Below are 25,805 nucleotides of genomic sequence, written 5' to 3' on the forward strand. Positions count from 1 at the left end.
TTGAAAACCCTGTCTCTGCCTCCTGAGTGCTGAGGATAAAGGCAGCACCATGCTCAGCCATTGATTTGGTTTTGACAGTTTCATAGATGTATGTAGTATATTCTGATTATTCCCCTCCTCAGCCTCTCTTATTTTTCTCTCATCTCTGTTAACCTTACCCCATCCCTACCAGTCAGCCCTTCCTCATTCATGGCTTTTACTTTTGTTTTCTTTTGTGTATGTGATCCATTTGTGTTTAAATTTTTTTAAGATTTATTTCTTTCATGTGTATGAATGTTTTTCTTGCATGTATGTATAAGCATCACTTGTGTGCCTGGTGTCCAAGGAGTTCAGAAAAGCATGTCAGATCCCCTGGAACTGGAGTTACAGATGGTTGTGAACCACTATGTGGGTGGTGGGAATTGAACTAGGGTCCTCAGCAAGAAGTCAGTGCTCTTAATTCCTGAGCTATCTGTCCAGGCTGTGAGCCATTTAGTTTAACCAAGACCACCCATCTGCGTGAGCACTGGGAAGACTGTTCACTGGAGCCTGGAGGATTCCCATCTGTTTGAGCACTGGACAGAACTGTTCACTGGAGCCTAGAGGACTCCATCTGTGTGAGCACTGGACAGAACTGTTCACTGGAGCCTAGAGGACTCCCAACTGCATGACCACTGGACTGACTGTTCACTGGAACCTGGAGGACTCTCATCTGTGTGACTACTGGACAGACTGTCCACGGAAGCCTGGAGGACTCCATCTGCATGATCACTGGACAGACTGTTCACTGGAGTCTGGAGGACTCCAACTGCATAATCACTGGACAGACTGTTCACTGGAGCCTGGAGGACTCCATCTGTGTGACCACTGGACCGACTGTCCACTGGAGCCTGGAGGACTCCATCTGTGTGACCACTGGACCGACTGTCCATGGGAGCCTGGAGGACTCCATCTGTGTGACCACTGGACCGACTGTCCACTGGAGCCTGGATGACTCCCATCTGTGTGAGCACTGGACCGACTGTCCACGGGAACCTGGAGGACTCCATCTGCGTGAGCACTGGACAGACTGTCCACGGGAGCCTGGAGGACTCACCAGTGGATATATAACTGAAGGCAGTGACTCTCTACTTTTAAATTTAGAAGCATTCCAAAATCTTCAAAACTGTGTCATAACCTTTGAGGATGACATCAAATCAGAACTCCTTTTTGGCTTAGAACTTCTGCAGCGGTACCCCAGAGGCTGAGGAATGGGTGAAGCGTGTCGACGGCATGAAGACTGAGCTTTGCATTTCCACTGTGAACATTCACATGACACGGGACTTCTGTCTGCATGGACAGTGCTGTGGAGTAGCTTGACATTTGAGTCTTTCCATGTTTCCTTATAAGTCATTTGTGTGTTCTCTCATTTGTAGCACCTTGATTCACAAGCTTGGGGGCTTCTTCATAAGAAGGAGGCTTGATGAAACCCCAGACGGACGCAAAGACATTCTCTATAGAGCGCTGCTTCATGGGGTGCGTATGGCCTTTAATTTCCCTCAGCGCTGTAGTGTTAGCCATCACAGAGAGTGATGGAGCTGTGTTGTAGGATTTTTATAAATTTGTTCTTTGATTTGGGAGATGACTGGCCAGAGCGACTTTGGTGGGATGCTCTGCAGTTCTGGATAAGGGGAAATGATTAGTTAGTGGTGACATTACATTTCCCCCTGTTTCGTCTTAAGATTCTGCTGTTCTGAGCTCAGCTGAATTGCGAGGTCCTAGTTCACGTCTGATTCTCTCCTGTCTCAGCACATAGTTGAACTGCTCCGGCAGCAGCAGTTCCTGGAGATCTTCCTGGAAGGCACGCGCTCCCGGAGTGGGAAGACCTCCTGTGCTCGGGCAGGGCTGCTGTCGGTGATAGTGGACACTCTGTCCTCCAACACCATCCCTGACATCCTTGTCATTCCTGTGGGCATCTCCTATGATCGGATAATCGAAGGCCACTACAATGGTGAACAGCTGGTAAGGAGTCAGCCCGCACAAGGCCGTCTTCCCCTTTCAAACTTTGCTTTTATATTGAACGGTTAGTGTTAGATCAGAGTGGCATTTTGCTAACGTGGTTTTTCTTGTTGCGTATCTGAAACCTGCCTGAATGGGCATGGTGAGCTGCCTTCATCGTGTCTGTCAGCTTGTGAGTGAGTCTCTTGTGTTTCCCTGGGCTTAGAGAAGTGCGTGAACTCATACGTCAGTGCTGGCCTTGATCAAGGGATTGCAGGTGGAAAGCCACTTGTCAGTGAGCTGTGATCTCCACTATGTGGGCAGTGTGGGTATCCATGCTCTCCTCTCTGAGGTCTGTGGCTTGATTCTGAGTGAATTTCAGTGAATCCTGAAGACCGGCTGGGTCACATTGGCTGAGCAACTGCAAACTGATGTGAGAAATGGGAGTGATCTTTTCAGCAAACTTTTGCGAAAGGATGCCCAAGTCATAAATAAGCACTTAGATTGACTATCACAAAATCATCACCTGTGAACCTAGCACCCAGATGATGGAGTGACGTCAGGGTCCCAGAAATCTTCCCATACCTTTCCTCTTAGTTTCCTCCAGGAGAGCCTCTTGTCCAGCCTCTTGCAGAGAGATTGGTTTTCTGCATTGCTGAACTTTATATAATAATAATGTTATGTGGTTCTTTTGTATCTGATTACCTGTAAGCTCAGGCACTTGTGAGGCTCAGCCTTGAATGCAGTTCATACCCCACAGGGGAGATGTTCCACTGTGAATAAATCACCCACAAGGCTCTTTAGTCCAGTGCATTTCTCCTGGACTATGGGTTCGCTGTGGATTATGTGTGTTGAGGAAGGGAGGTGCTAGCTGTAATCTAAGGGTACTCGGTTTGTAAGCACCGCCCTGTCCATCAGGCATATCTCCCAGATGGCTTCAATAGCCAACCACTCTGAGCAGCAGTGTGCGGTGCCAGAGGGGCCGGTTTTGTTGACTTAGTGTGGAAGTCTTGGGCAAAGCATGTGCGTCAAAGTTTGTGCTCCAGTGTGTCAGAAACTGGGGGGTTCCTGGCTACTGGAGGATTTAAGGATAGCGGACTGATGGCTCTCGACAATTTGTGCCATCACTGTGTGTGCCTTGTGGGATGACTTGTTAAGCAAATACTTTCAAGTGTCTCATTAATGGGAAGGCCACCATGAGACTGGCTGGCATGCCCCACTTTGCTCAGTCTCCTCCCCTGAATGACACGACTACATCTGTGAGCATCTTTGAATACTAGGCACTTTCTGTCAGGTTTCAGGTGAAGCAGTCAGGCCTGTCCAGTCTGTGCTTGTGGGTCACATGATCCCAGGGTAGCTGTGAATGTGGCCTGACCCACTTAGAGTCAGAAGGTTGACAACCCTGGCTGCCAGTCACTCACTTTTCATTCTTTACATATCATTCTTCTTATCAAGGTAGGATTCAAGTTTCTATGAAAAAATTATTCTAAGCCAGGCATAGTGTCTCATGGCTGTCTCTGAACAGTTGCAAGGGGCGGGGCTGGAGGATTGCAGGTTTGGATATCATAGTGAGACTGTCTCAGAAGAAACAGCGTCACACCAGAGCACCCTCCCCTTCCCCGCTGTATTTAGGGCAAGCCCAAGAAGAACGAGAGTCTTTGGAGCGTGGCGAGAGGCGTCATCAGGATGCTGCGGAAGAACTATGGATACGTCAGGGTGGACTTTGCACAGCCATTTTCCTTGAAGGTGAGACAGTCTGTGGAAGCCCTGGCCTGAAGCTTGTGTCCGCAGTTCCTCTTAACTGCTGAAGACGAAAATACAGTTTATATGTTGTTATGAAGGGTTTCTTCTTTCCTTTTTATTTTTCCAGGAATATTTAGAAAGCCAAAGTCAGAAACCTGTGTCTGCTCCCCTTTCTCTGGAGCAAGCACTGTTACCAGCTATTCTTCCTACAAGGTAGGGTGTTCAGACCCTGTGCTAGCTCACCTGTTCGGGAACTCTCCTTCCTGCATTGCATGGGGCAGTAGGTTAGCGTTAGTAGGAGCATGCTCCTTCTTGTTCCATCCTCCGTGTGGTGACAGTCCTCTTGGTTTGATAAAGATGTGGGAATGCTTTTGCTTGCGCTCTCTCTCTCTCTCTCTCTCTCTCTCTCTCTCTAGGCTTTGTCTAATTTTGTGTTGAGCCTTTTTATGACTCTTGTTAGATGACTTGATATATATACCTGAACTGAATTTATTTGGGGGTCTCTTGGGTTATGCATATTGTGAGTAAGATTTATAAAAGAGTTTAATAGTAATTGAATTTTCTAGAACTGAAAATACAGCGTAATTTAGAGCCCTTCTTAGGTAAGAGGTTGAGTTTTCAGATGTTCTAAAACATGGTCTCTTGCTTCTTGCATTCTTTCTGTCAGTGGGTTTGGGTGATGTATTAATAGACTGTTTAGTCATTAATAAACAAAGTATTCTGTCTGGAAAAATGCATTAGGCTCTACATTGTAGAGGAAAACAATCCAGAGAAATTATTTATTTATAATTAAAATTTAAAATATATAATGATCAGAACTATTTATACATTTAGAAGTTAGTCCTATATTTTTTGCATAGGGCTGGGTGTGGTACATGTCTGTCACCCCAGAAGTTGGAAGACTGGAGGAGCGTTGCAAGCTTGAGGCGGGCCTAGTCTGTGTAGGGAATTTTAGCTAGCCTGGGCAACAGAATGAGATGCTATCTCAAATACATACATACATAAATAAATGAATGAATGAATGAATGAATGAATAAATAAATAAATAAATAAATAAAATAAAGCTGACGTGCAGAAGACTGATTTTACAAATCTTTTAGACCTAATGATGCTGCTGATGAAAGTCAAGACACATCCAGCAACGAGTCCAGAAACGCAGTGGATGAAGCCTTCCGAAGAAGACTGATTGCGAACCTGGGCGAGCACATTCTCTTCAGTAAGTAGAGCGCCACACTTACCCACGGGTCACAGGGCATGCGGAGTAGTGTGGCCCTGCGGGCTGGGAGTCTGCTCAAGTTACTTTCTCGTGAGTCCGTCACCTATTCCATAGACTGTGATAGGCAAGAACCTGGAAGGAAGGTGACAGCGAGGGGTGGGTGGATGTCTGAAAAATACCCAGAGGTCCTTGTGCAGCAATTCTCATGGTTATTAAAACAGATTTTGTCAGGATGATTGTAGATCCTTTTGCTCATAACTAGCCTGAACTATTGTACGGCGTGATATCTGGGCTTATACTTGGGTGTCTCTTTCTCCTCTAGCCCCAATGCAGATTTTAACTCAGTAAATGTCGAGCTGTTTCAGCTGTGGGGATGCAGATGAACCCCCAGTGGCTCTGACAACTTCTGCTTTTATCCTGGAATAGTTGTGCACAGATAGTGCATCCAGACTAACTCTGAGGAGAGGGTGAGCCGGCCACCTTCAAGCTGTCCTTAAATTCCAAGTGCAGCATTCTGCTCTTGAAAACCTGAGCATAGATAACACTGTGTTGTCCCGGGGCTCAGCTCTTGTTGGCTCTCCTTTCTGTTTCCTGGGCCACTTCTGGCCGGATTCTCATCACTGCCTGTGAGCACTGTTGTAGAGAGAGGGTCCCATTATCCCACCGTGGCTGCTGCTTTTCCTACTTGACTCCCGGCCAGGAGATTGTGTGTGTGCTATGTGGATGGAATTGTGGACCTCACACGTTCTAAGCAGGTGTCTACCCATGAGCCGCCAGGCCTCCAGCCCAGAGAACTTTTCTTAAGAATATGTGACTGTATCCCACACCTCAGATATGGATGCCAAAGCAGATTCTTCATAATTGTCAAAGGAAGGCAGAAATGAAATAAGAAAGCCGCCTTCTGGTAATCAGTGGTGCTGATGTGTAGTCTCCAAAAATATTTTGTGGCCTTGAATTATTTTCTATTTATTTTACATATTTATTGGTGTTTTAAGGTTTTTCATAAATGTTTTTTCCTAATGACTGTTAAATGATGCTGGATACATTGCAAACACTGGAGGCAGCTGTAATTGCAAGTGAAGTATTTCTAAATCCACTGTCATTTCAGAGGCTCACAAATGGCATCTCTGTTTCATAGTTCTCTAGATGATGATAATTTTCTACACACTCCAAAGCATAGGTGTGTTCTAGATGTATCTCTGTGTCTCCTCCCCACTTCTCTGGGCCACAACGAAAGAGGAACTGCAAGCGTATTGAGCATCCTTGCTAGGAGTGTCTACCAGGCCTTCAGCCTGTTTCCTGCAGCCCAGTGAATGTCTCCATGTTTTAAAAATAGAGACTCCAGAGTTTGGGAATTCACTCCAAATCAGGACATCAATTAGTGTGACAGTTAGAATTTGAGCCCTAATTTTGTGACTTCAAGTCTACTGTTTCTTCGCTCTTGTACTTTCATTTTTACACATGGAGCTTCAGAAGAGGGAAAGAAGGCTGTAGCCCATAGCATGCCGAAGCACACAATGGGAGAGGGGGGCTTAGAGTTCCAGATGTGCCTATGTTTTGGGTTTTGGTATTTGAGAAAAAAACCTTCATTTAGTGACCTAACCTCATTGGTCTGTCATAGAATATGTCTCATGGCTAGTGGTTGCTGTGAGGCTCCATTGTACCAGAACACTGGCAAATCCAGTTATATTTCCATTGTAAGTTGCAGCTATAAGAAATACAGTAGAAGATATGGTTAGCTCCCTGTTCCTGTCTAAAGCCAAGGTACTTCCAAGGTCTCACATAAGTTAGAGCAAGGCCAACTAATGCTCTGTTTCTTTCCAGCTGCTAGCAAGTCCTGTGCTATCATGTCCACCCACATTGTGGCCTGCCTGCTCCTTTACAGACACAGGCAGGTACGTCCGGTGGTCCTGGTGGTCCTAGGAAGCCTGGGTGTGTGTCTACCTGTTTTAGGCTGAGGCAGTGAGATGAACAGTGACAGAAGCAGGGCGTCCTGCCCAGAATTCACCAGCCCAGTGAGGGAAGAAGTTGCATGAGATTGAGCCAGACTGTAAACGTTTAGATCAGAAGGATGCTCGCTCTCTCTGGTGTGTAGTTAACTAAAGTAAGGCGTATTTCAATGACACACGGTATGCATTCTGCTGGAGAAGTTCCAGGGAAGTTGCTATGTTTGTGAGAGCTCCCTCTGCCCTCCCATCATAGGCTTGTGGAGCTCTGCTGTGGGAGAGTCCTTCGTATTCTTTGTCATACTCTTGACACCAGACGTGGGGTCTGTATGTAGGCACCAACTAAACATTCGGGAGGCGAGTGCTTCAAGCGGGGTGCGACTCTCAGACTGTGTCTCCTTCCCTTGGTGGTCCCTTGTGCTCAGGGTTTGTGATGTGCCATCTGCCCTGACATCCCTACCGCTCACCTTGCTGGTCTGGGCCTGTTGCTGTGTGTACACGCTGGACAGCCACAGTAGGAAGAAAGTCTGGGAGATGAGACTTTGCGCTGTCACAGTCTGCTTTTGTCTCTCCGTAGGGCATCCACCTCTCCACATTAGTGGAAGACTTCTTTGTGATGAAGGAGGAAGTCCTAGCTCGTGACTTTGACCTGGGATTCTCCGGGAATTCAGAAGATGTCGTCATGCACGCCATCCAGCTCCTGGGGAACTGTGTCACCATCACACACACTAGCAGGAAGGACGAGTTTTTCATCACCCCCAGCACAACGGTCCCCGCAGTCTTCGAACTCAACTTCTACAGCAACGGGGTGCTTCATGTCTTCATCATGGAAGCCATCATAGGTACGTTAGCCAGCAAGCACCTTGTTTGAGGGGTGCACCACTGTAGCTTATCTCCAGTGAAAACGTTGCCAAGGATTGCCTTCCCGGCACTGCGGGAGACCAGAGGACCTGAACTGCTCACAGAGTGGGAGTCTGTGGAGTTTTGCTTACACTTCTGAGGCTTCTGTAGACCGTTAGTTTTGTTAATAGGCTTTAATGGTAATAGAAGGGCCACCCAGCACTGATGACCCTGCTGTCCCTCACTGTTCCTTGTGTTTCCTCAGCCTGCAGCCTGTATGCTGTTCTGAATAAGAGGGGCTCGGGAGGGTCTGCTGGTGGCAATGGCAGCTTGATCAGCCAGGAGCAGCTGGTGCGGAAGGCAGCCAGCCTGTGCTACCTTCTTTCCAATGAAGGCACCATCTCTCTGGTGAGTGAAGGCTCCGCCGTGCTCCCTGATCCTTTCGTATTGTTTGCATGAACACATAAAGTACCTTTGCTTTTTTCCAGAGAGCTTTTGTTCTGTGGCTGCAGCTTTCTGGTCCACTCTCAGTCTCAGTGGCTACTAGCCTAGCTTGGCCTTGACTGTCTTGGTTTGTCTGGCTGGGTGCCCAGTGCGCTGGCTCTGAGACATGAGAGACTGCTGGCAGTTCTCAGTCAGGACCCCAAGTTACTGCTCAGTGGCTGTGCAGAAGGTGCTGTGTTGGTGTCAGTAAGGAGCACACCCACTGTGGATGTTGGAACCCAGATGATAAATAGGTAGAGAACACCTCAGCTTACACACTCAGGGGCTCAGCCGTGTGAGTGGTCCCCTTATCACATCCTTACACCAGTCGGCGTTAAAATGAGTCTACGTAGTAAGCAGATTCTGGGTACTCAAAATCAAGTAGAACCTATTTTTGCACCGTGTTACTTTTTTTCTCTCATATGACTCATGATTGGGGGCTGGAGAGATGGCTCAGTGGTTAAGAGCATTGCCTGCTCTTCCAAAGGTCCTGAGTTCAATTCCCAGCAACCACATGGTGGCTCACAACCATCTGTAATGAAGTCTGGTGCCCTCTTCTGGCCTGCAGGCATACACACAGACAGAATATTGTATACATAATAAATAAATATTTAAGAAAAAAACATGACTCATGACGGGACATTCACGAGTGTGTGCATTTTGAATGTGGTCGTCTTGAACATGCTCTTTATGTGTGTTTGACACTGGGGTGGCAGGATCAGGAGGGGTGTGGGCAGATAGGAGGGGTGTGGGCAGATAGGAGGGGTGTGGGCAGATAGGAGGGGTGTGGGCAGATAGGAGGGGTGTGGGCAGATAGGGCTTCTGAAGTGGGCCTCGTGTTTTCTACGGGTCTTTCCCGTTACTGGAGTGCTGTGTTTCTTGGTCATTATACGTGTGAACTGCCTTCACTGTGAGACAAAGGTTCCCAGAAGGTCTGGGCAGTTGGTCCTTCCAGGGCTCGTCCCATTCAGGGCACTGGGCTCCGGAGCTCTCTCCATAGCTGGGACCACATAAGTGCGTGGCCATTCCTGGGAAAGGACTCTTCTCTGGCCTTGTCATGACCATTTATCAAGATGTGGACATCAGAGATCCTAGGACTTTGTCAGGGTGGAGGAGGCGGTGGAACGAAGGGGCTGACAGCCACTCTGCAGCCTCCAGGAGAAGGGGAGGCCGACTCACCTTTAAATAACTTTCTTTCCAGCCCTGCCAGACTTTTTACCAAGTTTGTCACGAGACAGTGGGGAAGTTCATCCAGTACGGCATTCTCACGGTGGCAGAGGTGAGAACGCGCCGCCTTGATTGTCTCTGCTTAGCTGCTCCCTCTTCGTTTTCCTTTCCTACCAATTAGTTATTTAAACTACCACTTACCTCAGCTTCTAAAATCCACTTGCTGTATGTATTTATGTCCAGATGATAGAAAAGGACAGTAAGAATGGGACACAAGGGTCTTGGGATTGTTTACTATTTTGATTTCTTTTATAAGTGGTATTTTCTAAATTAAAACAATACTTGGATTTGATTCTCTGACATCCAGAAGTTGGTTCTGGGATGAGACAAGAAGCATATCACTTGTAGCTCATGCGTAATATTTTTATCTTTTGAGATTCGGGTCTGCTCTGATAGATGCCGTGTCCTTCAGAGGGACTGGGAAGGCAGCTCTCTGTTCGGAGAGTGTAGCCCTCCCCCAAGCCCCATCTGTCCTTCTCCCCTGCTGCCTCCCTGAGGGCTGTGCCGCAGGGAAGGGTGAGGCAGGCTCTGAGAAGAGATTGCTCTGTTGGGGTTGATGGGTGCTTGGTTGTGTGCCTCCCCATGTGTTCTTACTGCCAGCTGTCTTCCCGATACAGCAGGATGACCAGGAAGACGTCAGTCCTGGCCTTGCAGAACAGCAGTGGGACAAGAAGCTTCCAGAACCTCTGACCTGGAGAAGTGATGAGGAAGATGAAGACAGTGATTTTGGCGAGGAGCAGCGAGATTGCTATCTGAAGGTACTTTGTGAAGGATTCCGGGTGCACAGCAGCGAAGCGTTAAGTTTATGTTACAGCTGGATAACAGGGATGGTGACTTACTCAGTTCCAAAGTACTTGTGGGCCAGCGCTAGCCAGCTCTGGTACCTTTCACTGAGTAAAGTCATTTAAATTAATGTCTTATGTTGTCAAGTTTGGGGACTGGTAAATGGAAAGGGGATGGTATTTGAAGAGCTAGGACGAAGAAAGGAGGTGACTTTCAGCACCTCCAGGAGATGCTCAGGTGGCACCTGACATTCCTCTACCCGGTGTCCGCAGGGCGACACTTAGGCACGCCCTCTCTTTCCATCTGGGTCTTATTAGTTTCCCATTGGACGGTGCACAGGAAAACATAGTTGCTGTTCCCCGTGTTTTGTGTGCATGAGTGGCTGTTATGCTTGTGTCGCAGACCCTGCAGGGCTCAGCCGCAGTCCAGCTCTTCTCAGCGATGAGACTTGGTTATAATGCTGTCAGTCCCTTGGGACGATTGCTGTAGATGACCGCTGAGTGGACCCAGCCCTCGGGTCCTGCGGAATGAGCGCTCAGCTGCTCTTCCCAGTTGCTTTCCTGTCCCTTCTTGTGTCCTCACCTCCTCCCTCACCCTCTCAGGTGAGCCAGTCCAAGGAGCACCAGCAGTTCGTCAGCTTCCTGCAGAGGCTCTTGGGGCCCTTGCTAGAGGCCTACAGCTCTGCCGCCATCTTCGTCCACAACTTCAGTGGTCCAGTCCCCGAGTCTGAGTACCTGCAGAAGTTGCACAGGTACCTTCTCACCAGGACAGAAAGGAATGTCGCAGTCTATGGTATGTGGAGTCATTGTTTTGGCTTCTTTTAGAACTGTTGCCCCATTATATAAATCTGTTAATTTTGGGCAATTGGGGAAAATGCAGAATTATGCTGACCTCATTCCTTAGACCGGCAGGGCATGTCATATAAATTAAGTGGTACAGTTGTGTATTCTCTGTCTGCTTTTTTGCAGTTAACATGATGTGTGAGATTCATACATGTTGCCTGTGGTTCTGTCTGCTATGTAGTCAGTCTTTCATTGTACAAGTGCCGGTCCTGGGCCCTTGGCAAGTTAGTGGCAAGTGGGTTAGAATTCTTGTTTCCTGATCTCTGGACTTGAGCTTCACGCGTGGCCATGGGCCTCAGATTATCCCCGCATCACTGTCATTTTTTTAGAGTTTTACAGACCATTTTGTTGGATTCTCACAAACCCCTGCAAGGCGGATGCTCTGTGTATCTTCCCTCTCCCCCTGACTCTTTTTTCTCTGTTCTCCTTAGTAGACGATAGCACAGGTTTAAAGAGCTAGTAAGTAGGTCATTTGGAGGAGGCCGTAGGAGTTGCCAGTAGCAGTAGGGAGCTTGCTCCCTCCAATCTGGACTTCTGCTTTCACACTCTGTAGCCTCCAATGTCGGCTGTTGTTGTTTCTCTGCAGCTGAGAGTGCCACCTACTGTCTTGTGAAGAACGCTGTGAAAATGTTTAAGGACATCGGGGTATGTGTCCACCACTGTGCTGCCCTTTTGTCGTGTGTCTCCAATCTGTCGCTCTCCTCTGTGGGGTCCACAAGTATTTTCTGCTGGACTGACTGGGGATGCATCTCCTAGGGGGAGGGTTGGGGCAGGGCATGTGGAAGGCATGTCTGATTCTGCAGGTTTCACATTCATCCCCAAACTAGAAGTAACATCCACTGGGCAGGCTCTGTGTTAACTGTTCCACAGTCTGTTATTTTCTTGCATGTTGACCAGCTTTGCTAAAATTAGCCTCAGGTTTCTTTGTATCTTCATGTATGATGCGCTCCACGGAGCTGCACGTGACCTTTGATAAGGCTTTGTTTCTGACTTTAGTTGTGAAAGCCAAGGCACTGACTGAACTTCCCCCAGAAATCCCATCTCGCGCTTCGGGGCTTACGGCAGACCCGCAAACCTATGTGCTAACACCGAACACTCACACCTCCATGCCACGTTTCCGTGGACGTCCGTCTGCGGCTGCTAACAGAGTGCCCCCTCACCCCCATCCTTTCTTGACTTGTGTTTTCTCTTTCCTCTCTTCAGGTTTTCAAAGAGACCAAGCAGAAGAGAGTCTCTGTTTTAGAACTGAGCGGCACTTTCCTACCTCAGTGCAACCGGCAGAAACTCCTGGAGTTCATTCTGAGTTTCGTGGTGCTGTAGGGCTCTCTCGGCACCTACGGCGAGGGAGGGGCCGCTGACAAGGGAGTCTCTGCAGGCTCCAGTCTGACCCAGAGACCCAGAGCGGCAGGTGTCCTGGTGTGGCCCGCCTGCCTTACCCGAGGAGACCTCCAGGAAGCTGCGTGCCTTCTGCCCACCCCGTGGACCTGCGCTCCGCCCAGCACCTTCGCAGTGGCCTGCGCGGAGCACTTGGGGCCAGTGCCATGTGTGATTCATGATCTCTAGGTCACTAGGGGAAATCTCAGTAAGTTATTTTGGAGTTTATTAAAGATTCACATTTTAAGTTTGACTTTTAAGGACTAGTTACTGTGATGGACATAGAGGTGTCTGTAGAACTGAGTCCTGTACAGTGTGTAATAATGTTTCCTTTAAGTAATTGGGTCCATTCTCCGTCTCCCTCTTACCATCCTACCGCTGTCAGCAGAGCTCTGGTGTGCTTTACTAAGGAATGACTCTGCCCTGGGCTGGCAGTCTCAATGTGCGTTTGAATGGCTGCCTGGAAGCAGACGATACTGTGTAAGGCAGGAAGTGAGGTATGGTGACCAAAGGGCCAGTGCCATGAGGTGAATCTGGTTGGCAAGGTGAAGCTGCGCTTGGCCAGAAAGGTGGCACGGGAGGCTTTTTGTTCACTGACAAAGTGCCATGGAGTTAATGTCCAGCAAGTGCTTAGAGTTGCTGCTGTTTGGCAGCTGTACCCTTCCCGCCCTTTAAGGGCAGGCATCTGCGCTTCTTAGGGGCCTCCAGCCAGTCAGCTTCTGTGCTGGTTGTAGCTCGGCTGGAGGGTTTCCAGACACTGTCTGGACGACTAGTACTCAGATGGCGTGCTGTGCAGCCTGTGTGGCGTGCACAGTGACCCTACAGAGCAGCAGACGGTTGCAAGCCTTTGTAGATTTTAAGCTCTGAGAAGACTCCTTGGTTCTTTAGACATTTGTATGAGCTACATACCCAAACTCCATTGCCACTTAAAGGCAAATAATTATGAAAATTTTCTGTTTTCAAGGGGTAGGTGCCTTTTTGTGAGCAAGGAGCATAATTGTTGGTTACTTGTGGTAATGATGGCGGTTTCTTAATGATCATGTGACAAGACAATTTCTAGCAATCTACTGTCCATATCTCTATGATTTTATGGAATAGGAACTTTTCTGATGAGTGTTCCATAGATAATTTGAATATATAAAAGTATTAGGGATGAGACTTGTACTTTCCTGAACTTGAATTTTTAACACTAATAGTATCCTACGAGAGACGTGTATGTTGGGGAGGTGGGATCCTGCCTGGCATCACACAGTGCATGAAATGGCTGGTTTGGAGCTCAGAGCAATAATGCTGTGCTGTGCTGGTCTCCGCCCTTCGCAACTGTGCATGTCAGATCTCCTCTCCTCTGCATCAGTTCCCTGTCCATTGTAACTGTGGGTGTGGAGTGAGATGGTCACCTGTTAGCCTTCCATGTTGTTAACGAGGGTGGACTTGGAGGATACCCAGAGAGTCTGGCTTACTCCCTTGGGGACACCCTTCTGGGGACTCAAGCATTTTGCTGAAAGTGGCTGCAAAGCTGTGGACCTGACCTCCCAGTGGGCACTGCTGCCCTGCCTGGCACCTGCAAGCAGCTGCTGCTTCTGCAGCCTGCAGAAAAACATGCGCTTCCCTTGCCGTGGCCTCCCTTCTGGTCAGTTTCATTTTAGGGGCTTCAGTTCACGTGCTATTGCCAGACTTAACTCACTGTGAGATGTGTGCATGCTTTTGTAATCAACTGGTGCTTTGAAACCTTTCTACGGAGGAGAACTCTCAACCAAAGTTATGCTCATCCCAACAAGCTGACCCTTGAGTTAATTTAGCACAATTCATTCTTCAGTGCCTCGTTAGGAAGAGAAAAGGGATCACGATAAGACTTGCAGGTAGCCTGTTGGCTAATAGAGACGGCCCCTTGTTTTCAGCAGTGGGTGGCTTCCCCGGAAGATCAAACAAACTCGGTGCTTGTGTATAATTTATTACAGTTTACTCTATTGCATTTCTGTCACACTGAAATGCATGCCCTTCAGGGGAAGACTGTGAGTCAAGTTAAATAAATAAAAACCTAATACTAAGCAATATGAAGCTGCACTTCTTTTTAAATGAGGCTAACCCAAGTAAATCAGAAAGGGGAGGGAGGAGTATTTGCTTTTGTGATCCTATTGAACCAAGTGCTTAGGGGAGTGCAGCCAGGGTGCATGCGCTGTGCCCTTCCTGGCTCTGCTGACCCTTGGCCGTCATGAGGGTGAGTGCAGAAAGTAGATATGGGGTGGCAGCGAACGGGAGCTGGGACAGGAGTTCCTGCACCCTGTTTCCCACAGTGCTCTGAGATGTGTGTCTGGGTTCTGGGGTACGTGGGACACCGCAGCGCACTACACAAGCCTGCTGAACCTAGGATTTTCCAAACTGTTCTGACCTCAGGACCTCTCTCCCCTCTGGGGCGCCTCACTGCATGCCATGGAAAACATTAATTAGTTCTTTAAGCAGACCAGTTGGTCACAGACAGTGGCGCCAAGGCAGAATTTGCAGACTTTTGTTACCATCCACGATGCACCGAGTGAGGATGTTATTTTTCCTCGCTGGAAAGCGGAAGCACAGAACATTGGCTGGAGTGCTTTCCTTTGATGGAAGTCAGCTACCCACGGCCCTGGCCTTTTAAACTGAAAATAGCAGAATTAATACAAGGATGAATTGGGGTAAATAATAAAGGTTTTAATTCAGATCTACAAGAAAACACTGCACAATTGAATGCAGATTTTTATCCGTAGATAACTGTAGTGTTTTGAAATGATCTTTGACGTTTATAAGACTTACTATGGGATGTAAATCTGTTTTTTAACACTTTTTAGGAGCTTGAGAGTTGCCATCTGGCATTTAGTTTAGCACAAGCAATGACTGCTTCTCGAGACTCTCGACCTTCCTTCCCAACAGCTAAAGGGCTAATTGTCTCTATGGAAGGTGTTTGTTACAGTATTTGCCCATTGTACAACGTACACGAGATTGTTCTGGAAAGAATTACTACTGTAGAATAGCATTGTATGATTTTGTGAGTGGCACTGCCTTGGAAATGTTGGCTGATTTTTATGCCTGATGACGGTGTATCCTGAGAAGCATGGAAATGGATTTTGTTTTAATAAACCAGAAAAAAAAAACCCAACCTGTCGTGGGATGTTATTTTAACTGTGTTACATTTGTTTCTGCTGCTTTTGTTAACAACGCAAAGTTGTGTTAAATTTGTTTGATTAAATACAATTAATCTGGAGTCAGGAGGCTGAGTCAGCAACTAGTTGACAGGAAGTGATAGGGAGGAACCACGTGTAGCAAGATTCTTCAATGGGGACTGAGCAGAAGGACGCCCCCTTTTCCCGGAGACACGAATAAGGAGAGAAGTTAGCTATTTATTCAGCCTCTGGGAGCTCGCAGGATTTCACCTCAACCTTTGTATCCTGAGTTCTATGGCAGGATAGAGATCTAGGTTAAGTTCCTTTAGCAGCTGTGGTAGAGCCGGTGCCTGGGGAGACAGTTCCTGCCTGGCTGCTGGTAGCTACTGAGTCGCAGCTGCCGCTTGAAACAGTTGCTGAAGGTGCAGCCACTGTCTTGCAACAACAACCAAAAACCCCAACTTACTTATAATGTCTTGGATTTATTGCTAAGAGTTTCCTGTTATTCAGTGTATGATGCTTGCTTGACTTCATATAGAACTTTGTTAAAATGCTGGGTTTGTAACCTGAGATCAGCTTGTGAGTCTCCCAGCCCTGACTCTATCGGCTCACATCCCTTCGGCGTTGATGAAGCACGTGGAGATGGGGATGCCTGCCCACATCGCAGAGATCTCTCTGGGTCGCAGTAGATCCCGCCAGTGTGCCTTTCCTCATTCACCTCTCATGAACATTTAATGTTACAGAAGTACAGTGACGTCCTAGGCTTCCCCCCTAGTTATAGTAATTGCTCAACAACATTAGCTTACTTTTTATTTAAGAATAAAATATTTCCTTCATGAGAGTTCAGATATTTTGTAGCTCCTCTGAGTGCATCCAGTGGTAGCTGCCCAGGCCTATATCTGGAGATGGTAGTGGTCACGTGCATGACAACGATGTACCTCCTTTTTGAGTGCCCAATGTGGCCTCCAACTCTGGATTTAGAAGTTCTTAACACCTGCAGTCACAGAAGGCATGGGGTTGACTTGATTTGGGAAAGTATGTCTAACATGGACAATGGAACACAGCCATTGTGGTTAGCGTGGAATTCAGTTTTTCACTTCCAACGTCTTTGCATTTGGATGTCTCTCTATGAAAATGTATTTTGCTTTTCTTATCTGTTCACTCAGGGTCACCTTCAGTGATTGGTTCTCGTTGCTGTTTTTATCTTAGCACCCAGGAGGTAATTTTACAAAACATTGAGGCTGAAAGGGGGTAAGAGAAATCAGTCAATGGCTAACCGTATGTCCTGTTTACATCTTGTCAACTTGGTACAACCTGGGAAGAGGGAGCCTCTACTGAAGAACTGCGTCTACCAGAGTGGCCTGTGGCTATGTCTGAGGAGTTGTCTTGGATGATGACTGGAGAGCGAGTGGACCCAGCCCACTGTGGGTGGCACTGGAGGTGGTTCTGGACCCTGTAAGAAAGCTATTAACAAACAAGCCAGCGAGAGCTAGTCAGCAGCCTCCACCTGCGGGTTCCTCCTCCAGTTCCTGCCCTGGCTCTCAGCCATGGACGGTGACAGGAAGAATCAGCTGAAACCAGCCCTTTCTTCTCCAAGTCGCTTTTGGTCAGAGTGTTTATCCTAAGAGGATGAAACTAGGATAGAGTGCTGTGTGCAGTCGTGGGGATCTACCTGAGCTGGGATCTCAGCTGGTGTAAAAAGCCAGGTGTGGCTGCAAATGCTTGTGACCCATCGCTGTAGAGGGTGGAGACAGGAAGATGGCTAATCCTTGCTGACTTCCAGTCTAGGTCCTGGTTCAGCGAAGACCCCATCTCAAGGAAATAAGGTAGACAGAGCAGGACACCCAAGGTCCTCCGCTGGCCTCCACATGCGCTCATCTGCACATATGCTCATATACCATACATGTCCACTACATGCACAGACATACAAAAGGGAGTGTTTGGATCTCACGACTCGGAGGAGTTGGAATATGGTGGACACTGACCATGGGGTCTCTGTAGCCAAACCAAGTGCCACAGACAGGTTGCAGCTTCCATGATGCATTCTGGATGGAGCACCGTCGTGAAATTAACTGTAAAAACTGCAAAACAGGGTTGAGTGCTTTGCTACATAAGGTAATTCCCTGGCAAAGTCTTTTGTCATATGAACCTCGGCACGTATGCAAGTTAGTTAATTCTTACATGGCTTTGGGCACATGCTTGAATTCACCCTTTTATAAGTGGGGCTAACAGACATAACTGGCAGATGAGCCCATGGAAGTGTCCCGGAAATATAATTCATTCTCAGCTTGACGATGGGCTTCTTTTATTGTACCAGGTTTTCCTGAGGCAGGTTTTTTTTTTTTCCCCAGTGGATTCAGAAGGTCTCTGACCTCTATCTGCCTAGCTACCATGACAGTCGCCTGTGGGAGCTCCTGTGGGAGGTGTCCCACCCCTCTCTTCCTGAATCTGCAGAGGATACTCTTAGACTGTACCCAAGTGCTGGTGAGCCAACAGCTCATTTATGACCTCCAGTTTCTAAGGTGGGACCGATCAGTGGCTCCCAGGCTCTGCCTCTGAGGAACATTCTGAAGGTCCGGGTGCTGGTGGGCTTCTGTTGCCCCTGCAGCTCAACACTCCTTTCTTGTCTTCCCTCTGTCTCCTCTGGTCAGCCCCTTGCTTCTTCCTCCTGGCATCAGCTTGCACATAGGTGACTTGCTGCTGAACTCTTGTCTCTTGTCTGGTTCTAGAAAAACAGGTAAGGATGGCATTCTTTGCTCTTCTTTAGGCAGTGCTGAGCTGTGAACCTATGTCAAGGGTCAGCAGTGCCAAGGACTGAAGTTGGACAGTCAAGAATATTTTATGTGTATGTATGTGAGCATGAGTATATTTATGCACCATGTCTGAAGGAACCTTGGAGGCTAGAACAGGGTGTTGGCTCCCCTGAAACTGGACTCTCCAACAAATGTGAACCACTGTGTTGGTGCTGGGATGCTGTAGGATTTCCTACCACCAGTAGCCCTTAAATTACCCACCCACTTGGGCGTGGCATCTTATACTATTTATGCTGATGTGAAGCACACATCTGGCCTCTTTTCTGGCTGCAGGATTTGGTTGCTGTTCCCTGTTCCAGCAGAGGATTGTGATCTGTGAGTCTACCCCTAAATAACCTCTATTGTACTCAATTCAGAGCTAGTGTGGAATTTCTTTTAGCATCCTTCTTCTTCTGGCGCCCCACGTGGATCTGAACTCCACACCTACTGGGTGGATCGGTTAAAAACCTAAACGGTCCACAGCCGTGAGTCCTCTAGATCAATCAGTGCTCTTAAACACTGAGCCATCTCTCCAGCGCCCCCAAACATTTCGGATGAGCAGTATGAGAGGCCCATGAGAGGTTAGTAATGGAGAATGGCCCCTCTGTTGTTCCTTTCAGAAGGGTCAGAAGACATTCTTGGAGATGTCACAACGGGGGAGTTCAGTGTCCAGGAAGTACCAGTACTATGCAGAGCCAGCCTTCTTCCGAGCATGTGGCGATGATGCAAGTGTTGAGTCCTGCCCTCACCCTGGAGCAGCACCGTGTCTCCAAAGGGACAAGGGCCACACCCAAGAAACAGTTCCCAAGGACTCTGCTTTTGGATGACGGCATTTCAGAGCCTGCCAGGCTGCTGTGGAGATGAGGGTATGACTGTGGGGTTCTCACCCTTTCACTGGGTCTCGAAGGAAGGGGAAGAACAGAGAGCTGAGATGGGAACCTCTCGAAACGTCATCTGCTGATTCGATTAGACAAACTGTTGAGTGGCTGTATGCAGACCTAGATGTTGTCACCCCGTCCACTCTGGTGACTTGGAGGCTCCAGGCTGATCTACTTGCACTTGACTTTCGAAGCAGCCAGAATACCTTTTCTAAGCTGTTGGAAGTCTTTTTTTTTCTTTCTTTCTGTAAACCCCTGGCTGTGGTTAAAGTTGCTAGATCTACACTCCTAGGTGGAGTTGCGGTTTGGTGGGGGACAGAGAGGTGTGTCTTTCTGTTGCTGCATTTGCCCATCCCTTGTGCCTGGGGTCATTCGATCACTGGGCCTGGGCAGTTGTTTTGTTTTCTAAAACAGACAGTGGTGTCTCTGAGTGCACACATCTTTAAAACAGAGGACAGCAGACCTTTTGAGTGGGCAGATGGAGGAATTTGATTTTTTTCTGGGCACAAACTGGCAGCCAGTCTCTGAGCTGCCAGCTGTGCAGGCAGAATCAGCCGCTTCCCGTTGTACAGATGAAGAAGTGGAGAGAGCTGGGTGAAATTCTTCAGCACAAACTCTTCAGCTTCTTCAGGGAAGCTGGCGGCAAGAAGGCCGAACTTCAGATTTCTCCAGCGTTGGCCTTCTTTGTGGATGCTTGGATTGCAGGACTTAGTGTGGTAAATCTCATCTGGGGTGGGGCAAGAGGAGGGGTAGAACGGAGGAGCACTAGGAAACAGAAAGTTATTATTTCCTTCAAAATGTGAAGCCCCATGCCAGGACCAAGGCCGGGGCAAAGGGGCCGAATCTGCGGCTGTGTGTGTGTGTGTGTGGGGGGGAGACACAACATCACCACTGCCTGTGATGAACAGCCCATCTCACCGTTGGGACCTCAGCGAGAAGAAATGATGACCACTGCGTGCAAAGTCATGGGTGAGTGCCTTTTTATTGCTTTCTTTTGACATGGAGTCTAAATTGCCAACAGGAAATTTTGAACCCATAGAAACTGGCGCCAGCATCTGGAGCCGCCACCCCATCTGCAGCAGCTTCAGGTGTAACTGTCTTCCTCTGTATGATATTGTCACCAAAGCCTTGCTGCTCAGTGGCAGAACCTGGTTGAGGCTGTCTGGGTTCAAGTTCTAGCTCCACACCGACCAACCACTGGGTCTTGAGCCTGTTTTCTGACGACGTGAAGGAGCGAACACTCTCGAAGCTCTCTGCCCCAGCCTGGTTTATGGCTGCTTTATAAAGGTTAGCCCAGCTCAGGGGCTCTTCATCTGCCTCTTCAGATAATCCCACAAACTCGGTTTCCTTCTGCCCGCCTATTCCTTCCTTGGCCAGAATTCCACACACACTGGTCTAGCCTCTGCATAAACAGATTTTGGGATTCCCCACCCCCATTCTGTCCTAAAGTCATACATTGATTTTAATCTTCAATTGAGCCCACCTGTACCAGGATGCTGGGTGTGGCCCTGCTTCACTTTTTGATCTGCCCACTAGGTGGCGATAGAACTTCATCCAGGGGTTCTTAGCCACAGGCCTAGGTGTGTTGAAAGAAAGAAAGAAGACAGGGAGAGGGGGAAAAAAACATGACCAATGCCGCCCAGACATCTAGGGTGCGTGGGTGCCTCCACGAGTATTTCTTAAGTGTTGCTTGTCACAGATTGCCAGAGTTAGACCCCAGGATGGCTTCCTCAAATGAAATCAGGACAGGAAAAGCTACTGAGACCTGGCCTAAGCATGGGGCGTGGCAGAGGGAGTGGCTCGGGGCAGCTTGATGCCCACGGGAAGCTGGAGGCTCCTGTGGCTGCGGGATGTCTGCTGTCTCGGAACCCTTAGGAATGAATGCCTGCAAGGGCTGCGGAAGGTGAGGGGTGGTGCGAGTCTTTTCTCCCCAACTTTCCATTCATCGGTGCCAGGGGACTCCAAGTTCTATCACTGAGTTCAGGCTCCTTCTTGCTTCCCACTCTGGCCTATCTTTGTATTGTCCGAAAGAAGGGTGCAAATAATTCCCGAAGTCCAAAGCGCCCTGCAAGGGCCTCCCGGCACCTGGAAACGCCCCTTTGGTGCCCAAACCACCGAGGGAACTGGACTCAGCTCGGGCTTTGCCCGCTGAAACTGACTTTCTCCCCGGATGAGACACCCATTTTAATCTCTTTTATTCGTTCACAGTGTGTTTTACATGAGCGCAAAAGAGTTCATGACGGGAGGATGTAAATTTGGATATGACCTGTGTGAAGATGGGGACCCGCTGAGGAGGACCGAGGAAAGGGAACCGGGGCTGGAGACTAGTGTAAAGCGATCCACAGTTTTATTCTTGTTTGTCCCTTTCTGGGTCCTCTCCACTGAAGGAAGGGGGCCTCTGGAGCCATTAAGACTATGGGCGTCCTGTCCACTAGAAGGCGCAGGCGTCCTTCCTCTTAGCCCGGAGTTGGAGCAGACCTGCAAGTGTGTGAGGTTTGGGGAATAGCCTCAGGGATCTCTAAACACCGGGCCAAGGAACTATTTTCTCGCATCCCCTTAAGCCCCTTAACAGTTAAGACTTAACCCTTTTCCTGCTCAAGTGTGCCTGTTGTTTCCTGGGGCATCTTGTGCCCTGAACTGATCCCATCTATAGCTGAGTGAACTCTGGGGACCGTGGCTTTTTTCGGGGCCTTGGATTGCTGTGGGGACACCTTAGGGGCTCAGCCCTCACAGGCATACGCTGGCTTTCCCAGGAGCCTGCTCCTCCCGGTTATCTGGTCTTCAGAGGACCAGCTTCCCGGACATGATAAGGCATCTTTAGCATGTACTTTTAAAACGATTTTTGAAATTAGATTTTTATTTAGTGTTGGGGAGGGACAGGGGGGGGCATGGAGGGCAGAAAACAAGTTCTCTCCTTCCAGGTGGGTCCCAGGGATGGAACTCAGGTCACAGGTTTGGCAGCAAGCGACTTCACCAGCAGAGCCCTGGTGTCAGAGACAGCCTGTGATCGTTCTTCTTCAACGCTCCAGGCCTATCTTAAGCCATCACTCCAAGGTCAGCACCGCTACTGTGCCCGGGTGTTCTGGAACCAGGTAATGATGGCTCTCCCCAGCTTCCTGAACCCCCTCCTTCCCTTCTGCCAAGCTGTTCTAGGCTAGGGAACTAGACTCTTAGCCGATCGCAGCATGGCCTTCATTTGTCCTCTACCAACCTTTTTTGTTTTGTTTTGTTTTTGACTTGCAACACTGCTTGGCCAATAGCTTGGGCGTCTTTTTCGGCTAACTCTTATATCTTAAATGAACCCATTAAGTTACTCTGCCATGCTGTTTGGAAGAGCCACGGCCACCGGCCACCAGCAGCCATCAGTCCCTGTTGGGAGGCCGTTCAGCCACAGCCTTACTGGCCTTTCTGCTGGGTCCTTGGAAGCGTTGACAGAGGCAGGGCTGGGTGTCATGCGCTGTAGGGAACAGAGCTGGTGGGACTCTTGAGGGCTGACTCCACACAGGCTGTCCTGTACTCAGGAATGAACTGTGATCCTGTATGGGATGTCAGCTTCGCTAACATGTCCCTGGACCTGCTGGCAGATCTGCTTCCCAGACCACACCTGCCAGGCCGGATTTTCCTCCTCAGCAGATGACACGTTGTCTCCTGCAGTCAGGCACCCTGCTTCCGCTGTAACCCTTACTCCTTAACAATCACTGGGTTAGCCATGTAGTGGGTTTGCCTGGAGTGCTAATGCCCTTATTTTATCATGGCGTTAGGGGCTGATTACCACTACAAGAATCTTAGTGCTGAAACTCGCCCAGGACCTGCGCAGAGTCATCGTGGAACTCCAGAGAGTAAGGACCAAGTAGAGGGAAGGCTAGAGGGTTGACATGCTGGCATCTCTGAAGCTGAGGGCTACTGGGGACACCGAGGGAGCTGATTTGTGTGTGAGGACCTGGGCAGTCCCCACCAGTGCAGGTCTCCTCTCTTCCTGAGGAACAGCCACAGAAGTCTATGCTTGGGGCCAGCAGGCAGGAGGCCATCAGTCTGTATGATTTATGAGAGGCAAGACTCAGAGAGGTTAGGATTCTTGCTTGGAGCCACATAGCAAAGAAGAGATAGAAACAGACTCGTTAGAAAACCATAGCTTGCAGCATAATGCCTGCAGGTGGTACCTAAAGGGTACATTTTTTTCTAGTCAGTCAAACACTATTACTGGACAGTTAATGCAGGCTAGAGACTGAGGAGAGAACTCAGGGGGATGCCCAGGCCATGTGACAAACCCATGCAGAGTGTCAGGTGACCCAAAGGAGAGGCCTGTGTCTAGGGCATGAAGTCAACAAATAGTAAGCCATGACTATGATGGTGAACATATTACCCACTTGTCCTGGGAGGCAGCACTCCTGGCTTCTGAGACAGAGGCTAGGAGAGAGTTGGATTGTTCCGATCTGGAAGTCCTCCTGGGCAGAGGCTTTTTAACCTCTGCCTTAAAAAAAAGAATCCTGTTCACCATGGGACATTCCAGACAGGCATCAGAGTGGTAAGAGCAGTGTCTTGTTGCTGGGACTCACGGCTCCAACTATTGTCAACCCAGAGCCAACTTCCTCTCAGCTTTGCCCCTCTCTCTTCTACCCCTGGACTGTTTCCAAGGAAATCTCTCCCATCCTATCTCTTCGTCCATAAATATCTCAGCATTCAGCTGAGGATAATGAGGCCCTGTAAGAAAAACTCAGAATCCAGTGATCTCACAGAAAGCACCAGCATTAATTCCAGCCTCTGTCCGATTACCACCTCCTCCTCCTCTCCTTCTTCTTAAGATTTATTTATTTTTATGCAGTATATTACATGCATGCACGTCTGTGTGAAGGAGCCAGATCCCCTCAGTTGTAAACTGTGGGTGCTGGGAATTGAACCCAGGTCCTCTGGAAGAGCAGCCAGGGCTCTTAACTGCTGACTTATCTCTCCAGCCCTCCTCTTGTCCAAGTTAGGATCTGGACAAGAGTCACATGAAGGGAAGTCTTAGAGTTTCTTCTGACCTCTGTTTCTCTCTCCCTCTTTATTCCCTTTGTAATCATTTGTTTAGGAAACCTGGTTGAATCTTGAGCAGCTTCCCATACCTAGGGCTTGCTTTCTGTGCCCTGGGGTCCTGTCTCGCAAGCTCCCAGGGCCCTGTGTTTCCAGGCGTGTGTGACTCTGGAGGCTTGGACGATTCGGGCTTGATGTTTTGAGTGTGGCGTCTGGAAAACATAAGTGTTTTCCATGCTGAGTGCCACAAGCATGCATGTGTGTGTACACATAGACTTGTGTCTGTGGGTGATTCTCCCCACATTTGGTTACTTCCAGAAGCTTTTGTTCTGGTGCCCACAGGCTCTTCTTCTAGGGTTTTGGTCAGGCAGGCAAAGAGTAAGTCAAATGTGTCCCCGAAGCTCCTGAGAAACCTCAGGGTAAAGAAGGGTGGGCTTCAGTCATCAGTAGAATCCTACACACCACCCCCATCAGGTAAAATGGGGCATTGCAGCCTCTAATTGTATTTGGCTTTGACAGACAGAGCAAAGGAGGTTAAGCTTAAATGCTATCACAAAAGAGCTTGAAGATCAAAAAGCAGAAGGAGGGAAGGCCAAGGAAGGGGCAGGCTGGTTAATCTCCACTGTTGACTGCACTGGATTGAGAACCTCCCAGGAGGCATATTGTTAGGGTGTTTCCAGGGAGATTTAACTTAGAAAGGAAGACCTACTCTGAATGTAGGGGTCACCACCCCATGAGCCGTGATCCTAAAATGAGGAAACAGAGAAAAAGATAGAGCAAACTGAGGACTGACATCCATCTCCCTTGTCTTCCTGACTAAGGACACAGTGCAACCAGCCACTCCATACTCCCTACCTTCCTCCAGTAATGGACCATAGTCCAGACTGGGCCAGAGCAAATCCTTCCTTCAATGAGGTTTGGTCAGGTCACAGTTTGGGAGTGGGGAGAGAAAGAGACAGGCAGACACAGACACAGACAGTCACACACAGAGAGAGCCCCTAAGTACCACACAACTACTATAGCCCAGCTGGTGGGTACCAGAAGGGAAAATGACGACCTATATATCATGTCCTGTTGACAAGACAGATGGCAACCAGGAGAAGCCACCTGCAGCTGGCTTTGCGGAAATTTTGGCCTCAGAGTGTGGGTAATTCATCTAGGGAGTCACCGAGCTGTGAGCTTGCTAAACTGTGTCTGCTGGAGGCCTGTGCTCGGCTGACATGGCAGCGTGACAGGCAACTGAGCCAGATGGTTCAGACAGTCGCTGAGGATCCGGGGTCTCCTTGCAGAGAACCACAGCAGAGCAGATGCCTGCATCTGCAGGTCTGGGATGGCAGAACTCCTAGGAGCACTTTCCTAGCGCCAGAGGGGCGTGTTCTCAGTGGGCGGCACGGTCTGCATTCCAATGCCCACTGTGCTTTGTCCAAAAACGTTCTGAGGGATCCTGGTGCTTCTATGCACCCTGACGGTCACCTTTAGGAATGGAGGTTGCTGATGGGGGAAGGGGTCGATGGTGTGGCATAGAGTATGCCAGAATTTTGGTTCCGGATGGACGTGGCTCTTAGTCTAGACACCACTCCT

General features: G+C 48.7%; 1 protein-coding gene across 6 annotated transcripts in view; it reads left to right on the forward strand.

Moving 5' to 3' along the window:
* The window catches only part of Gpam (glycerol-3-phosphate acyltransferase, mitochondrial), a 55,204-nt gene extending 39,666 nt beyond the window's left edge, over positions 1–15,538 (forward strand). For 5 of the 6 annotated variants that reach the window (XM_050145193.1, XM_050145216.1, XM_050145222.1 and 2 more), the window contains exons 10-22: positions 1,395–1,494; positions 1,768–1,980; positions 3,589–3,702; positions 3,827–3,912; positions 4,800–4,915; positions 6,740–6,810; positions 7,439–7,703; positions 7,967–8,109; positions 9,386–9,463; positions 10,029–10,169; positions 10,797–10,986; positions 11,623–11,681; positions 12,240–15,538. In XM_050145193.1, coding sequence (XP_050001150.1) covers positions 1,395–1,494; positions 1,768–1,980; positions 3,589–3,702; positions 3,827–3,912; positions 4,800–4,915; positions 6,740–6,810; positions 7,439–7,703; positions 7,967–8,109; positions 9,386–9,463; positions 10,029–10,169; positions 10,797–10,986; positions 11,623–11,681; positions 12,240–12,356 — 1,693 coding nt within the window. In that variant the 3' untranslated portion in view covers positions 12,357–15,538. The remainder of the gene's footprint in view (positions 1–1,394; positions 1,495–1,767; positions 1,981–3,588; positions 3,703–3,826; positions 3,913–4,799; positions 4,916–6,739; positions 6,811–7,438; positions 7,704–7,966; positions 8,110–9,385; positions 9,464–10,028; positions 10,170–10,796; positions 10,987–11,622; positions 11,682–12,239) is intronic. The other variant, XM_050145228.1, reaches the window with a different exon arrangement.
* Positions 15,539–25,805: the final 10,267 nt, after the last annotated feature.

The sequence above is a fragment of the Alexandromys fortis genome, unplaced genomic scaffold (assembly GCF_014885135.2).
Source record: "Alexandromys fortis isolate MF-2015 unplaced genomic scaffold, M_Fortis_MF-2015_v1.1 scaffold_16, whole genome shotgun sequence".
In the NCBI taxonomy this organism is placed as follows: domain Eukaryota; kingdom Metazoa; phylum Chordata; class Mammalia; order Rodentia; family Cricetidae; genus Alexandromys; species Alexandromys fortis.